The 17039-nt window shown below is 46.5% G+C and overlaps 1 protein-coding gene across 3 annotated transcripts in view; it reads left to right on the top strand.

Moving 5' to 3' along the window:
* The window catches only part of LOC144768015 (glutathione S-transferase kappa 1-like), a 217278-nt gene that overhangs the window by 25073 nt on the left and 175166 nt on the right, over positions 1-17039 (top strand). Inside the window, exon 1 of one of the 3 annotated variants that reach the window (XM_078651409.1) lies at positions 12060-12212. The exons of the other annotated variants lie outside the window; for them this stretch is intronic. Coding sequence (XP_078507535.1) covers positions 12144-12212 — 69 coding nt within the window. The 5' untranslated portion in view covers positions 12060-12143. Of the gene's footprint in view, positions 1-12059; positions 12213-17039 lie in introns of those variants that run through there. 3 annotated transcript variants of the gene reach the window in all.

Here is a 17039-nt window from a genome sequence, read left to right as displayed (position 1 = left end):
ACCAGAATAAAAATTTAATTTGCCAACAGTTTTGCCTCGCCGAAAATGCGTGAAAAAAAAACACGCACCCAAACTGTCAATACACATGTAAAAAAAAAAAAAAATGACACTTCAGTACTTGCCAGAAATTTCCTGAAACTCGCCGCAAATGCCATGACGTACATATTGCCAGCCTCTTTCAATGTAGACTCACTGAGCAAAGCAGTATCAAAGTTCACTTTAAATGTACAGCCACAAAATTGGATGCCTCTCTCCAAAATGTCACTTTAACCCCTCTCAGGTGACAATAGCACAATGAATACCTTGTTTTTATGTATTGCAAAACGTTCCTTGTTGCAGTACGGACTTCCTTGTGTCATTAAAGGCTTTAGAGGCTAAAATATTGGTTCTTGGACTGTCCGGTAATGGACACTGTAATTCACTGAGAATGCACCAATGAAAGCAGGGCGTTTTCAAACACAGTGCTCATAAAGACTGCAAATGTCTTTTTTAAACTTGTTGAACAGGTTGGCTTTAAGGGCACAACTGTTGTTAAATCCACAACCTCTTCTACTTCTTAAGAGAATGAATATAAGGAGTTTGAAGCGCCCAGGCAGGCTGTCCCGATGGTAGTGGACACTGGTAGGGCTAGGTGGGCGTTCTCCTATTTTAAAGTTTTTCTATGTGGTTTCCTTATGTAGTTCCTTATGTAGTTCCTTATTCAGAATATAAATAGTCTCATACCTCAGGTAGCCAGCAAGCAGGGTTTCCTCGCCAGATCGTCGCCAATGTAATAAAGTATAATGGTAGTCACGAGGTAAATCCAAGTAGAGATTTATTTATAAAGTTACATGATCATAGATGTTGGTTACAAGCAGAATGATGGTTGGTTCAAGATGAATTCAAGCTTATTCATGGCCCCACCAGGAGCTGCATCTTCATAGCTCAGCCCACTCACACCAACAGTCACTCTTCCAGTCCACCAGGCATACCAACATTCCACACTGTCATCAGACATTCTAAGGTACCATACATACACACAAGCATACTGGCTGAGCTGCTCTAAATGTAAGCACAACACAAGTAAACTTGCAGCAGCTGAACCTGAGGCCTCAAAGCCTGTAGCTCCGCTGTGACAGTGACTGTTGGAAAGTGGGTTATTGGTAGGGGCAAATATAGGTCTGCCACTGGCAATAAGGCCACTAACACACGATAGGACTCAGCATAGGTCTTAGAAAATTATTCCTTTGCTCAACCCTTGGTAACGTGGCTGCGAGCAGACAGGCTTAACTTCAAAGACAGGTATGTAAAGCATTTAAAAACACCATTTCAGTAAATAATTAAGACACAACACAAAATAAAAATCCAACACCAATTTATAAAAATAGGTCATATTTTTATCTTTTAAATGACACCAAAACGAAAATAATCCACTTTAGGGAACCTGAGATATGAATTTTTAAAGATTAGTCACTTTCTAGTGCTTAGAAACCAACAGCGCCCCTTTAAGTCTTTTTCTTTTCTCTGTCAGGGACACACCTTTATAAATTGTTCTGAAGAATTCTCACCACTGCAGTGGGCCGCCTTCTTCAGCAAGCGGGGTCCAGTTAGAACACCTTCCTGGCGTTCTGCTTGCAGGTCCCAAAGTATCCAACACGCAATCCAAGGTTCTGGAATCTCCAAGAGGGTCCTTGAAAGTGTGAAACTTCAATTCCGCAATCCACTTGAACAAAACCCCTTACAAATCCACTGTGCTCCAGGCTTGGAATTCTTTGTGGGGCTGTCCAGGTGAGCTCTGTTAACCTTTAGCTTGCAGGGAGTTTCCACTCTTGAGTCTTTTGGCAGCAAGGTAATCCACAGGGCTGTAGTTTCAGAGGGTGCAGTCTTCATAGGGCATGCCTTAGAGTTCCTTGCACACAGCAAAACCCAGGCCTCCCCTCTTGCCTTTGAAGAGCGTAGTTTATGACGCCACCTCCTGGCCTGGAATTCCTGTAGAACAGATCACTGCCCTCCTAGCAGCCTGGCTAATCCACTTAAATCTGACCAATCAGGACAGACCACTGAAAGGCTGAATTTGGACTTACAAACAAGAAAGTCTCATAACTTATTGTATGTACACTTTAGGAGAAAATCAACACTATAATATTGTTGGATTTACTACGACCATTCTGGGAAGTCTTTGAATGGTCCTGCTAGTCCTCTCCTATCAATATTTATTAATCAATCACTTCCTACCATGTTAACCTATGGGCCATGTGGTTTGCAATGGGGAAAATGACTTGCGCCACTTTTGTAGCACCAGGGCTTATAAAACCATATTTTATAAGTATTTCCCAAATTTCTACCGGACCCCCACCCCCTGTGCAACTAGGGGAGACTTCAGGGGTTCTGAATCTGCAGAAATATTGCAGATCACCCTTACCCAATTCTTCCAGCATCAAAGTCGAATTTGAGCACCTCTTTAAGACAATGTGGGGAGTGAAATGTAAAATTTCACTTAACCCAGGCTTCTAAAAACTCATTTTATTAGGGCGCTCCTTATAGATAACTGACCCCCCACCCCTGGGATACCTAGGGGGGATCCTGGGGGTCCCTAATATGCATAAACATGGTAGGGTTTTAATTTTTAAGGGCCCCTACCCCCAAAGTCGAGTTTGGGGCACAATTTAGGGTTTAAACTGACCTCAGGCTTCAGCACTGTACACATGCTGGTGCAGAGAATCTGCTGGCCTCTAAACTGCCATGCCCCAGGATACTGGAGACTTCTAGGTAGTTTCAATCCCCTGCCCTATTACATACTAGGGGCTTAGGTGGTAGGTCATGCCAACTACAGGGGTACCCCCCAATACTATAGTGTACCCTAGTGTATGTTGGGTGTTTTAACTGTGTTCTAATGTGTTCCTTTTAGCTTGACACTGGCCCTGGGCCTGGTTAAACAGAGCCCAGGGTCAGTCAGAGTCAGTTACCACCAGTTCCAGTCAGCAAAAAGTTGGGGGGTGCCCAGGGCACAGGATGACTTTGCAACCTAGCCCCCCCCCCAAACGAAAGGTGATGGGTTACTAACCTACACCCTGGTAGTCCTCATCGGCTAAGTGGAAAAACCTGGAAAGTCCATCTGCATTGGCATGGGCAACCCCAGGTCTGTGTTCCACTGTAAAGTCCATTCCCTGTAGGGAAATGGACCACCTTAACAGCTTGGGATTCTCCCCTCTCATCTGCATGAGCCACCTGAGAGGCCTGTGGTCAGTTTGAACACGAAAGTGAGTCCCAAACAAATATGGTCTCAACTTTTTCAGTGACCACACCACAGCACAGCAAAAGCCTCTCTCTCAATGGCACTACACCTCTGCTCTCTGGGAAGAAGCTTCCTGCTAATAAAGGCAACTGGCTGGTCAACGCTCCCTTCATTCAGCTGTGACAAAACTGCACCAATCCCTTGCTCTGAAGCATCAGTCTGAACTACAAATTATTTTGTGTAGTCAGGGGCCAGTAACACTGGTGCTGAACACATAGCAGCTTTCAGAGTGTCAAAAGCCGTCTGACACTCTGGGGTCCAAATCACCTTTTTGGGCCTCTTTTTAGAAGTCAGTTCTGTTAGGGGCCCCACAATGGTCCCATAATTTTGAACAAACCTTCTATAGTACCCTGTCAGTCCAAGGAATGCCCTGACCTGAGTCTGGGTAACAGGAGCTGTCCAATCCAAAATAGTTTGGATTTTAGCTTGGAGAGGCTGTACATGGCCCCCACCTACCAGGTGGCCCAGGTACACCACAGAACTCTGCCCTATTTGGCACTTGCTTGCCTTAATAGTCAGGCCTGCCTGCTGCATGGCCTGATGCACTTCCCTTAGGTGGTTTAAGTGATCCCCCCAGGTAGAACTGTATACAGCTATATCATCCAGGTAAGCTGCACTGAACTGTTCCAACCCAGACAAGACCCTGTTCACCAACCTTTGGAAGGTGGCAGGTGCATTCTTTAACCCAAAGGGCATTACCTTGAACTGATAATGTCCCTCTGGTGTGGAGAATGCTGACCTCTCCTTTGCTCCATCAGTGAGGGCAATCTGCCAGTAACCTGAAGTCAAATCAAAAGTACTCAGGTACTTAGCAGCCCCTAACCTATCAATGAGCTCATCAGCTCTAGGTATAGGGTGCGCGTCCGTCTTTGTGACTGCATTCAAACCTCTGTAGTCCACACAGAACCTTAACTCCTTGGGTCCCCCCTGAGGATTAGGTTTAGGTACCAGTACCACTGGACTGGCCCATGGACTCTCAGACGGTTCAATTACCCCCAGCTCCAGCATCTTAGCAACCTCAGCTTTGATGCTGGCTCTGACATGGTCAGACGACCTGTACATTTTATTTTTGACAGGTCGGCTGTCACCAGTGTCAATGTGGTGCACGCACCACTCAGTGATCACTGGGGTCAGAGAGAACAGGCCAGCAAACTGCTCCAGCACCTGCTTACAGTCTCTGTGCTGCTGGTCTGTCAACTTGGGAGAGAGCACAACTCCCTCCACTGACCCATCTTGCACATTGGTGGAGAGGAGGTCGGGCACAGGCTCAGTTTCCTCCTCCACACCCTCATCAGTGGCCAGTAACATGGTCATGTCTGCCCTGTCATGGTGTGGTTTCAATCTATTCACATGCAGGACCCTGTGAGGGTTCCTGGGGGTGCCAAGGTCAACCAAATAGGTAACCTCACCCTTCTTTTCTAAGATTGGATAGGGCCCACTCCACTTGTCATCGAGTGCCCTGGGAGCCACAGGCTCCAACACCACACCAACTGTCCTGGAGTATACTCAGGCATAGTAGCCTTTTGATCACACCAGTGCTTCATGAGCTCCTGGCTGGCCTCCAGTTTCCTGTTTGCCTTGTACATGTACTCCGCCATTCTAGATCTCAGGCCTAGCACATAATCAAGCACATTGTCCTTAGCTTCTTTAAGAGGCTTCTCTAAAGACTCTCTAAGCAGGCTCAATGCCCCCTCACAGGGTGTCCAAAGACCAGCTCAAAAGGACTGAAACCAACCCCTTTCTGTGGCACTTCCCTGTAGGCAAACAGTAAGCATGGGAGGAGAACATCCCATCTCCTCCTGAGTTTCTCTGACAACCCATTTATCATGCCCTTCAGGGTTTTGTTGAATCTCTCAACAAGACCATTTCCTTGTGGGTGATAGGGGGCGGTGAGCTTGTAGTTGACACCACACTCATCCCACATAGCAGTCAGATAGCTGGACAGGAAGTTCGTGCCCCTGTCTGACACCACCTCTTTTGGAAAACCCACTCTGGTGAACACGCCAAGCAGTGCTCTAGCCACTGCAGGTGCATCAATGGTTCTAAGAGGTATGGCTTCAGGGTATCTAGTAGCATGGTCAACTACCACTAAGATATACCTATTCCCTGATGCAGTGGGTGGGTCCAGGGGACCAACAATGTCCATCCCCACCCTTTCAAAAGGAACCCCAACCACTGGCAGTGGTATTAGGGGAGCCTTTGTCTTGCCCCCTGCCTTGCCACTGGCCTGACAGGTGACCCAGGAGCTGCAAAACTGCTTTACCTTTTCAGACATATTGGGCCAGTAGAAATGGTTCACCAACCGGTTCCATGTCTTTGTCCGTCCCAAATGTCCTGCCAAGGGGATATCGTGACTCAAAGTCAGGATGAACTCTCTGTACTTCTGGGGCACCACCAATCTCCTGGTGGCCCCCTCCTTGAGGTTTCTGGCCTCAGTATAAAGCAGTCCATCTTCCCAGTAGAGTTTGTGAAACCCACTGTCATCCCCCTCCTCTTGCTTAGAAGCAATCCGCCTCAAGCTCTCAAGGGTGGAACAGTCACGCTGTCCCTGACTGAACTCCTCTCTGGAGGGTCCACCTGCTCCTGTCAGTTCTGCCAAATCTGACAGCTCTGGCAGGGATGGAGTCCCTTCCTCAGAGGCCAGATCCTCCCCATCAGGGTTAGATTCTTCCTGCACCTCTGGAGTTCCCTGGGCTGGCTCACCAGGCCCAGTGCCCTTGTCCTTGGATGCTTGGCCCTTTGTTCCAGGTTCCAAGTGTCCAGCCCCTCCCTTCTGGCTAGTCTGTGACCTAGTCACAGCACATACTCACTCAGGGAGCTCCAATATTTTCATATGGAGTCCTCTCGCCACCTCTGACCACGCAGAGGCTTCAAGATCATTGCCCAGTAAACACTGGACTGGGAGCACCTTTGACACAGCTACCTTCATACGGCCTGTCACACCTCCCCATTCCAAATCCACCACAGCCATGGGATGGAGTTTGTTAGTGCTGTCTGCATATGTCACCTGGTGAAACTCACCAGGTAACAACCTCTCTGGCGGCACCAGTTTATCCAGGACCATAGTTACACTAGCCCCAGTGTCTCTGAAAGCCTCAATCTCAGTCCCATTCACTTTAGGCCTCTGCCTGTACTTGTCCATGTTTGGAGGTAAGGCAGCAAGGGTGGCAATACTCACCCCACCCAGGGACACTAAGGTTGCTTCCACCACCTGCCTGTTCTGTACACCACCCTCCACCCCTACACTGACACTGGCAATCCCTGTGGATGGCCCCTTAGGGGGGAGCTTCTTGGCGCAGACAGCATCTCCCTGCTTATGCCCTGGCTGGTTACAGTCAAAGCACTTACCCACCTTTGAGGGATCAAAGAACCTACCAGGCTTTCCCTGAAACCCCCTCCCTTTGAATTTGGGTTGGCTCGGGGCCCCCCCTCCTTGTGCAGGTTTTTGTGGGTCTTTGGAGGACTCCTTAGGATTTTGACCTTCATTTCCCTGGGCTTTCCCCTGGGGAGGGACCTGTCCTCCTTTCTTCTGGTCACCCCCCTGATGCTGAATGGAAACCCGGGTTCTCACCCACTCATCAGCTGATTCCCCCAGTTCTCTGGGGTCAGTCAGCTTAGAGTCCACTAGATACTGGCGTAACTTCTCTTCTGCACAATGAGTCAAAATGTGTTCTTTCAAAAACAAATTATACAATCCCTCATATGTGTCAACTTTGTTACCAACAATCCAGCCTTCCAGTGCCTTTACTGAAACGTCCACAAAGTCTACCCAAGACTTTGCACTCAATTTCTGGGTGCCTCTAAACTTCACCCTGTACTGTTCTGGAGTCAGACCAAATCTCTTGACTAAGCATGCCTTCATCTGCTGGTATGATTCTGCATCCTCTACCTTCAGGGTCAGGAGCCTATCCCTCCCAGCTACTGGAATCAACTCCCACAGGAGTGCGCCCCAATACCTAGAGTGAACCCTACTCATTTTAAGGGCCCTCTCAAAAACTGCTAGCCACTTGTCAATGTCATCCCCCTCAGTGTACTTGGGTACTATGCCTTAGGAAGTTTAGGTTCAAATCTACCACCCCTAGACATTTCAGCATCTTCTTCACTTTCGCTGCCACCATTCCTTTTCTCCTCCCTCTCCCACTTTCTCTTAGCCAATTCGAATTTCTCCTTCTCCAAGGCAATCAACTCTAATTGGGCCTGAAGCTGTCTCTCTGCAAGGGACAGTAGTGGTACCTGAGTAAGGGACCCTTCCCCACTCCCACCACCACCATGATTCACCTGGCTAACACTAGTCACAATGGGAAAGGTTTCATCCTCACCCCCCTCTCGGGTGAGGTTGGGGGGAACATCTTCCCACCCCCTTGGGTTCTCCTCCGCTGCCCTGGCCCAGGCCTTTAGGGACTCAAGCAACCCTGCCTTCCTCGTCTTCTTTGCAGGATGCAGCCCCCTAAGCCTACACTGTTCCCTAAGCTCTGCCATCTTAAACTGGGACAGTTTAGCCAGGTCCAGCTCCATGGTTCCCTAGTTTTGGGTCACAAAAACTAGGCACAATAGACTTAGAACAATTTGGAAAAATCAAAACAATGGATTAAAAACAGTTTAGTCCAAATTCGAAAAATCAAACTCAAAAGTTTTGTTCTAAGGCAATTTAGAGGATTTTTATCATCTTAAAATATTCACTGAAAGGTGTACTTTTTAAACACAAGTCCTCATCCGCACCGCTGAACACCAAATGTTGGAAAGTGGGTTATTGGTAGGGGCAAATGTAGGTCTGCCACTGGCAATAAGGCCACTAACACACGATAGGACTCAGCATAGGAAATTATTCCTTTGCTCAACCCTTGGTAACGTGGCTGCGAGCAGACAGGCTTAACTTCAAAGACAGGTATGTAAAGCATTTAAAAACACCATTTCAGTAAATAATTAAGACACAACACAAAATAAAAATCCAACACCAATTTATAAAAATAGGTAATATTTTTATCTTTTAAATGACACCAAAACGAAAATAATCCACTGTAGGGAACCTGAGATATGAATTTTTAAAGATTAGTCACTTTCTAGTGCTTAGAAACCAACAGCGCCCCTTTAAGTCTTTTTCTTTTCTCTGTCAGGGACACACCTTTATAAATTATTCTGAAGAATTCTCACCACTGCAGTGGGCCGCCTTCTTCAGCAAGCGGGGTCCAGTTAGAACACCTTCCTGGCGTTCTGCTTGCAGGTCCCAAAGTATCCAACACGCAATCCAAGGTTCTGGAATCTCCAAGAGGGTCCTTGAAAGTGTGAAACTTCAATTCCGCAATCCACTTGAACAAAACCCCTTACAAATCCACTGTGCTCCAGGCTTGGAATTCTTTGTGGGGCTGTCCAGGTGAGCTCTGTTAACCTGTAGCTTGCAGGGAGTTTCCACTCTTGAGTCTTTTGGCAGCAAGGTAATCCACAGGGCTGTAGTTTCAGAGGGTGCAGTCTTCATAGGGCATGCCTTAGAGTTCCTTGCACACAGCAAAACCTTCAGCAGGGCACTTCTTGCTTCATTCAGTTTCAAGCAGCAGATCTGGAGGGCTCTGCCCCTCTCAGATACGTATTCAAAATTCTCTGGGTCAAGCACCAGGTCACTGCTGACCAATGAGAGCAGGGCAACTCCTCCTAGTTATGACCACATCCTGTGGAGTGTGTCATTAGTTTGTCCCAGAATGCATCATCCTTCCAAATCCATAATGGCTGATTTTCCAGCGAGGAGGTAAGAGCTGGCTAAACACACCCCCTGGGATATCTCATTTCCATGGACCATCCCAGTAACATCTGCAAATTCCTTTCTTAAGCCTAGTCCTGACTCTGGGTCACAACTGTCATTGTGGACTAAAACCCAGGCCTCCCCTCTTGCCTTTGAAGAGCGTAGTTTACGACGCCACCTCCTGGCCTCGAATTCCTGTAGAACAGATCACTGCCCTCCCTGCAGCCTGGCTAATCCACTTAAATCTGACCAATCAGGACAGACCACTGAAAGGCTGAATTTGGACTTACAAACAAGAAAGTCTCATAACTTATTGTATGTACACTTTAGGAGAAAATCAACAATATAATATTGTTGGATTTACTACGACCATTCTGGGAAGTCTTTGAATGGTCCGGCTAGTCCTCTCCTATCAATATTTATTAATCAATCACTTCCTACCATGTTAACCTATGGGCCATGTGGTTTGCAATGGGGAAAATGACTTGCGCCACTTTTGTAGCACCAGGGCTTATAAAACCATATTTTATAAGTATTTCCCAAATTTCTACCGGACCCCACCCCCTGTGCAACTAGGGGAGACTTCAGGGGTTCTGAATCTGCAGAAATATTGCAGATCACCCTTACCCAATTCTTCCAGCATCAAAGTCGAATTTGAGCACCTCTTTAAGACAATGTGGGGAGTGAAATGTAAAATTTCACTTAACCCAGGCTTCTAAAAACTCATTTTATTAGGGCGCTCCTTATAGATAACTGACCCCCCACCCCTGGGATACCTAGGGGGGATCCTGGGGGTCCCTAATATGCATAAACATGGTAGGTTTTTAATTTTTAAGGGCCCCTACCCCCAAAGTCGAGTTTGGGGCACAATTTAGGGTTTAAACTGACCTCAGGGAATATATGATGATACAACGAATTCCGTTGCAATGCATGCCTTTACCACGCATGCGTTACAACGGAATTCGTTTACCACGCATAAACATTTCCTCGACTATTAGCGTGGTGACGTCATACGTCGTTAAGAGAAAACAGCATTTTTTTCCCGATTTCTCTTAAACGACTATGATGCCGATGTGACTTATGGTGAGTTGTTTTATTTGGGGGGGAGACCCCCCAAGCCCCCCCTTTATTTTTTTTACCTTTACCACATATGCCTTTACTACAAACATCGTAGTAAAGGCATGCGTGGTAAAGGCATTAGTGGTAACCACGCATGCGTTGTACTGCATGCGTGGTTAAAGATTACGTGGAAACGGCTTCGTTGTAAAGGCCGTTTCCCGACCTCAGGCTTCAGCACTGCACACATGCTGGTGCAGAGAATCTGCTGGCCTCTAAACTGCCATGCCCCAGGATACTGGAGACTTCTAGGTAGTTTCAATCCCCTGCCCTATTACATACTAGGGACTTAGGTGGTAGGTCATGCCAACTACAGGGGTACCCCCCAATACTATAGTGTACCCTAGTGTATGTTGGGTGTTTTAACTGTGTTCTAATGTGTTCCTTTTAGCTTGGCACTGGCCCTGGGCCTGGTTAAACAGAGCCCAGGGTCAGTCAGAGTCAGTTACCACCAGTTCCAGTCAGCAAAAAGTTGGGGGGTGCCCAGGGCACAGGATGACTTTGCAACAGTGACCATGATGGGCTGAGTATACTCAAGCTGCTGCTGGTGCTGCACCAGCTGTGGGGCTGGGGCGGAGGCACGGCACTGCACCTGCTCGAAAATCGTTTGCGTAATTGACAAGTCACCTCTCATTTGCAAGACACATTTGATGCCCTATATCCCTGTTTACAGGGGGGGGGTCCTCATCATCAGGCAGAACTGTAATCCTAGGTAACGTTGGGACATGTTCTGCTGTGACATGCCTGTCAATGCCAAACCCAGAGAAGGTGACACAGAGCAACACTGTGCTTTGTAGTCTTCGGGGCCACGCCTGTGGGTGGTCAAGCTCCTTGCAAAGCCATATGTCTGAACACCGTCCGTCCAAGCCTGAGAGCAGCCCTACCTCAGTCTGCACCCCTGTGATCCCCCAGTATGGCCCCAGTTTAAAGATGAATATAGCTATCGCCTGGCTCAACCCGTCCTGGCTGTTATGTCTGGTCAGCATCGGTGTTCGCAGTTTCCAAGTGTAAGGTACATGCACAGTTCACTTTAAACTGCATTTAAAATTATAGGGCACACACTTTAAAATGAAAGACAAGTGAAACTTAAATAATCAGTAGCAAATGTATTTTTTTACATTACGAACACCTGACCTTTTCCATTACGAAATGCTTTCATCACATCCACCATACTACATAGAAGAGTTAAAAGAAAATTAGCATTATTTTTGGTTTTGTACTTTGTTTTACATTTGCAATATTATGTCATTCCGAATGTTTTGTATTGTTACAGGAGCTACAGTCAAGTGCTGGCTGGCTGCAGAGTACCCTGTTCTTGTTGGCGTTTCTCTGTACTTTCAGTTGACCTTTTCAATAACACTAATGTGCATTCTGGTATTGTTGCGAGCATGGAAGCTGATATTTCCTACCGGAAACAAGTGGCCTGTTTGGGGGCAGGTCTCTCTATGTGTCATGTTGGTTAGTGTCCTTCCATTTCTGGTGTATTGCAGCAGTTTTAAGATCTTTTTAGAGTTTCTTGTTGCTCAGATGGGTTTAACTTCTAATATTTATATGTTTCAATCTTCTTCGTTGCTTGATTTTGCTCGCGAGAAAGTGTCACTCATGGTCATTGAAGTGTCACGCATGGTCATTGAAATATCACTCATAATTACAATGAAATTATGAAAATGTCACACATAGCAGTCTGAAACCTTGGCAGCTTTGCGCCTAGCAAGGACTGGGCGTGGGGTTGTAATGCAGCTGAAACTCTTCGTGCTGGTGCATAAAGAAGAGAAGTTAAAATCCCAAAATCCAAAACTTCTTGGATGTAGACCAGGCGCCAAACTGTCAATTCCCCATCCGGCCACTGGGTGGCAGCAATTGCAGCCAGATCGCCGCCTCGCTGCTGGGGTGAATGTCACTCAAATCACATCACTTCCGGCCGGGCCTGTGAACTCTCTCCAGCGGGACGTTCTGCGTGACCTAGGACCGGAAGTAGCGCAGTCCAGGAACCCCCCTCGTGCAGAATCAACAACAGCCATGGCCGGCAAGCGCGTGCTGGAGCTCTTCTACGACGTGGTGTCCCCCTACTCCTGGCTGGGGTTCGAGGTGAGGCGAGCGGCCTCCTCCTGCCTTCATAAATTATCAGAACAATATGACACTATTTGCTTCTCTCTGTTGTTTTCGGTGGGCTGCGGCAGCTCGCCCTCTCTCTCCCCCCCCTGGAACCATGTCCATCCTTGGTTTGTTTAAGGCCCCGCACTGACGCAGAGGGCCCCTCGCCTCGCAAACTTACTCACGTTGACTCTATACGGACAAGAGACACTAAAACCTGGAACCTCACTAGGGTGCGATACTTTTATTTGAATTAGCATACGAGAGTAAAAAAAACGGTATAACCATTTAGATTTCCTGACCGTCCGCACACATAACTTTTTACAAGGTAAAGAGTAATGTGTGGACATGTAAAACAAATGTACAGCTTTATCCAGCTTCCCACACTGCTAACTCGATTGCCTCGGCATTTAAATACTAATGGTGCGCGTCTAAAAAAAAATACAAACATGTAGCTTGGAGTATGTCTCTGTAAAGAAACTTGCGACATGAAATTGAAGAAGTAAAATCCTTATTTGTAGAAAGGTTATGCCAACAACACACCAGAAATCGGGAGCAGTGCGTCACAGCTGGCAGCTAAATTCTAACTGTCAACGGTAATACCAACTGTCATTGAAATCAGCTGATTGCATCACAATGCAGGCGCGAGCAGGGGGGGGGGGGGTGGCAGGAACTTAGGGGGAACAAGGCAAAGGACAAAATGAACACAACACACATCCTTCCCAAAGAGGAAAAGGTAAATGGGAGCACTGAGGCTGAAGAACAGAATAACCTACAAGGTGCATACAAATTAATCCCATACAAAGACTTTAAACTTGCTAGATTTGACAATGACTCGTCCAAACCTGCCACTGCACCCACCCACTGTTACAGAATCATTTGCGAGATCATTTTCTTCTTCTGATGAGTTGGTATTACTCATGCATAGTACATCACTAGCATCGCTGCTCTCCAGGGTGAGGTGTTTCACCCAACATTTCAATGTGCTCCTGAGGAGAGAGGTCACTAACAGCCATGAACTGGGAATGCACAGTTGACCTTTTGCTACCTTCCTCTGTTTCTGACATATCATCTAGAAACCAATGGGGGCTATGTGGGACACCATCTGTTGAATGTGCATTACTCTGCGCACAACTGGCTATGTTCTCGGGTATACCAAACTCACCCATACCGTCAGCAGTTTTCCCATACAGGAAGAGTGCAGACATATGCAACACCTTGCCATCACTAAGTTGAGTAGAATTGCAGAAGATTTTTTTGACAACCAGGGTTTGTGAATAAAGATTCTGCCCTTTTCCGATGAACCCGCTCCTTTTCACTCACTCTGTCTCCCACTTTGACACTATGTGGTTTGCAATCTTGCTTAGAATCAAATCACTTTTTGTACTCACTCTGAGCGTCTTGAACATTCCTCCTTACCACATCTGAAGACCACTCAGCTTTCCTAACTTGTTTAAGCCAACTTACGTTGTCTTTTGACATGGAGTTCCTGCCTCTCATCAATTCAAAGGGGCTAAAGGACGTATTTACACTAGGGGTGATCCTGTACGACCATATCATTTTCTGCAATTCTTTACTCCAACTCAACCCATTATTGTCTAACTGTATGGTACCTTTAACTACCCTGTTAAACTCTTCCGCAGCTCCGTTCCCTGCTGGATGGTACACGGAGGTTGTCTTATGGGTGACACCATTTCTTTCTAAGTATTTCTTGAAGACTTCAGAGTTGAACAGTGTACCATTGTCACTTACAATGGATTTAGCTAAGCCTTCCCTCGAGAAAAGCTTTTCAAGAAATATGATAATGTTGTTGGCCTCCGTCTTTTGGAGTATGTCTATCTCCGGCCACTTTGAGGAATGGTCAACAAGTACTACCGCAAACATCTGCTCTCTCTGGTCCTTTATGGGTCCGATGATGCCAATGCCAAACATTTCCCAGGGCATGCGAGGGCAAGACAGGGGTTGCAACAGGGGTCTAAGTGTGACTTGGAAATTGTCTGAATTTTCACACTGCGCACAGTTCCTGACCTTCCTCTTAATTTCTATGTCACAACCTGGCCACCAGTTCCAATATCTAATTTTATGTTTTGTTTTATTGATACCCAGGTGGCCTTCATAGCAAATTTCTATAATGCTGTGTCTCACTGTCTCTGGTGGAATAACCTTTCCTTGCCTCATGAAAATTCCACCCTCCACCGACAACTAATTTCTAAGTTCCCAGTTTGTCCTCAGTTCATTTTTAGGTCTCGCCTAGCGTCGCAGCGCATGCGCCGCATGCTCCTGGTGAGATCCTATTGTCGTCACTTTAGCTTTAGCATGTGCCAAATCCTTGCTTTCTATTGGGAGGGAAGCATGTTTGGTTCCCTCCCTGTCTTCTTTTGGCATGCCTGGCAGGGCATGCGCACGCTCCTGGACAGGACATATGCATGCATATGTTGTACAAGCACAGCACACTGCTTTGCTTTCATTCTGCAAAGTTCCTCGTACATTTCCTGTAATTACTGCATCTTAGCAGAAAGCGCACACGGTGCGATTTCACTTTCTTTCCTCCCCGTGTAAACTTTGTTTACTATTCACTTCTCCTTAATTTTTATTGCCTGCTCCTGTTTATATTTATCCCCTCCACCCTCTGCTACTTTTGTCCTCCCAAAAGAGGAGCAATGGGCCAGTTGAGCTGGACACTCGCTTCCTTTGTCCTTCATCAGTGGCCGGACGACCCGAGACTTACATGGCAATTAGAAGTTAGCCGTTAATGAGGACATATGCTGAGAACATAACATGTAAACATCTTAAGCTGGGTTCATATGTATATCTATGTGACGGGGTAGGATGCTCGATCTAATTTGTGACAAAATGCAGATTTGTCGAATTCTTAACAGAATAGGCCTTGTGTTGCTGGTCTCACCCAGCAGCATGGCATTTGTCTCTTCTGTCCGACAGCAGTGTGCACAGGGCGTTTCTGATGGTGACAGGCAGCGTGTGTGTCTGGTGTGCTCACCGAGCAGAAAGGTATGATAGCTCCTCCCCTCCCTAGCTGCCACCATGAGTCTCCATTCTCCCACACCACTCTTCTGGTCGCTCTACACTCTCTCCCACTGCTTGCAACCTAGAAGTGCGATTTAACACAAGTATGTGGCTTAGTTAGTTCTTTAGGTCCACCACTGCTGTCTCCAGAGGTCAGAGTGGCTCGGTGTTAGGAAAATACTCCTTCTAGATGCACATGCCCCTAATTAACACGCTGCAATAAGTAAACGGTTCAGTTTTAGAGGCTGATAATTGGGACTTTCACCTCATATAATAGTTTTATTAGCTTTGCTCCTAGGACAATCTTTAACCTGACCTGTCACTCACACCGCAGCAGGCCGCTCAGCTAGAATTGTATGGCACTCAGTGGCTCACACGTTCTGTGCCCAGCCCCTCCTCCAGTTTCTGATCTTTCCCTTTCCTTGGAGGGCCCTCCCATATTCTCTCCAGCAGCTCTACCTTTAAGTGAAACCCACTTACTTAACCTGGAAAGGTTCACGACTGAACCTGCCGCTCCCCCCACCACCATCACCCCTGAAACCGAGAAAGAGCAGATACTGCAAGCTTAGGGGCTGCTTGCCCGCTGGAATAGGGCTACTTCTGCAGTAGATGCTCACATTGGTATTACTAACCAAGTTTTACAGACTGTGTATTTCAAACTATCTGTACTTTCTGCTACCTGCATTATTGGGAGAGCATGTGGCGTAACAACCAGAGCTGCTGTCTTTGAACCTGGAGAACCAGGTTGGAGTCTCTGCATCGGATCAACAGCCTGTGATTCTAGGCAAATCACTTAATCTCCCCCGCCTAAACATGTATCTGACTTTGTGTAATGTAATTTGTGCTTATGTAAAGCCCTGGAAAAAAACTTCTATTGCTTTTTGGAGCTTTGTGCACGACTTCTGTTAGAATCACTAAAATGCATTCACGTACAAACAAAGGAGACCACAAACAGCACTGCATTTGTAATGCAATAGGTCTTGCAATCACGCAAGTTTGAGCTATTGGCATTGTGAATTACAAAGCATTTTATTTATGTTTTGGGTTTTAAAACGTAAATAAAAGACATTGCCATTTACAATATTAATAGGGTAAACTTTCGCAAATGCGAGACCTATTGCATTGCAAATACTTGTTCACATTTTTCTTGCTAGGCCAACCGTGACAAATGAATCTGTTTACTTCTTTCAAAATGTTATCTTCATATGATTTTAACCACTTGTCTTTTGAAATGCTTGGAAATTCCTCAGTGATGTTTGCCACACAGAATTCCTCTTCCTTGCATTCTGTTTCACCATAGTCCGAGAGAGGTTACCAGCTGAGAAAGTCAGCGACTACATTGTTTGTTCCTGGTAGATACTGTACATCATAATTGTAGTCTTACAATCTCACTGACATTCATGCCAGTCTGGATGACGCAGTATGCAACCCTTTTGCAGTAAATACCCTGGTGAGAGGTTTTTGGTCACTCTGTTTAATGACTCTCTTGCCCCAAATGTACAGGCAGAAGTGTTCCAGGCCCCATACACATGCTAGTGCCTCTCGCTCAATGACCGAATATCTCTCTTTGGAGGGTGAGCACGAAGCAAACACAATGGTTACATCCACTCCCGCTTCATTAGTTTGCCTAAGAACAGCTCCGATACCCCTCCCACTGTCATCAGTAGTGACCACGCTTGTAAGTTCTGGGTCAAAATACTGCAGAGGTGGTGATTTGCAAATTTCCTCTTTGAGTGCTTTGAAAGTCTTATCACAGCAAGATGACCATTCAAACTTGTTTTTTGATTTTAGTAATTG

This window comes from Lissotriton helveticus, chromosome 7 (assembly GCF_964261635.1).
Source record: "Lissotriton helveticus chromosome 7, aLisHel1.1, whole genome shotgun sequence".
Classification (NCBI taxonomy): Eukaryota; Metazoa; Chordata; class Amphibia; order Caudata; family Salamandridae; genus Lissotriton; species Lissotriton helveticus.
Note: the sequence above shows the minus strand (reverse complement) of the source record. Positions and strands in the feature narration are given on the sequence as shown.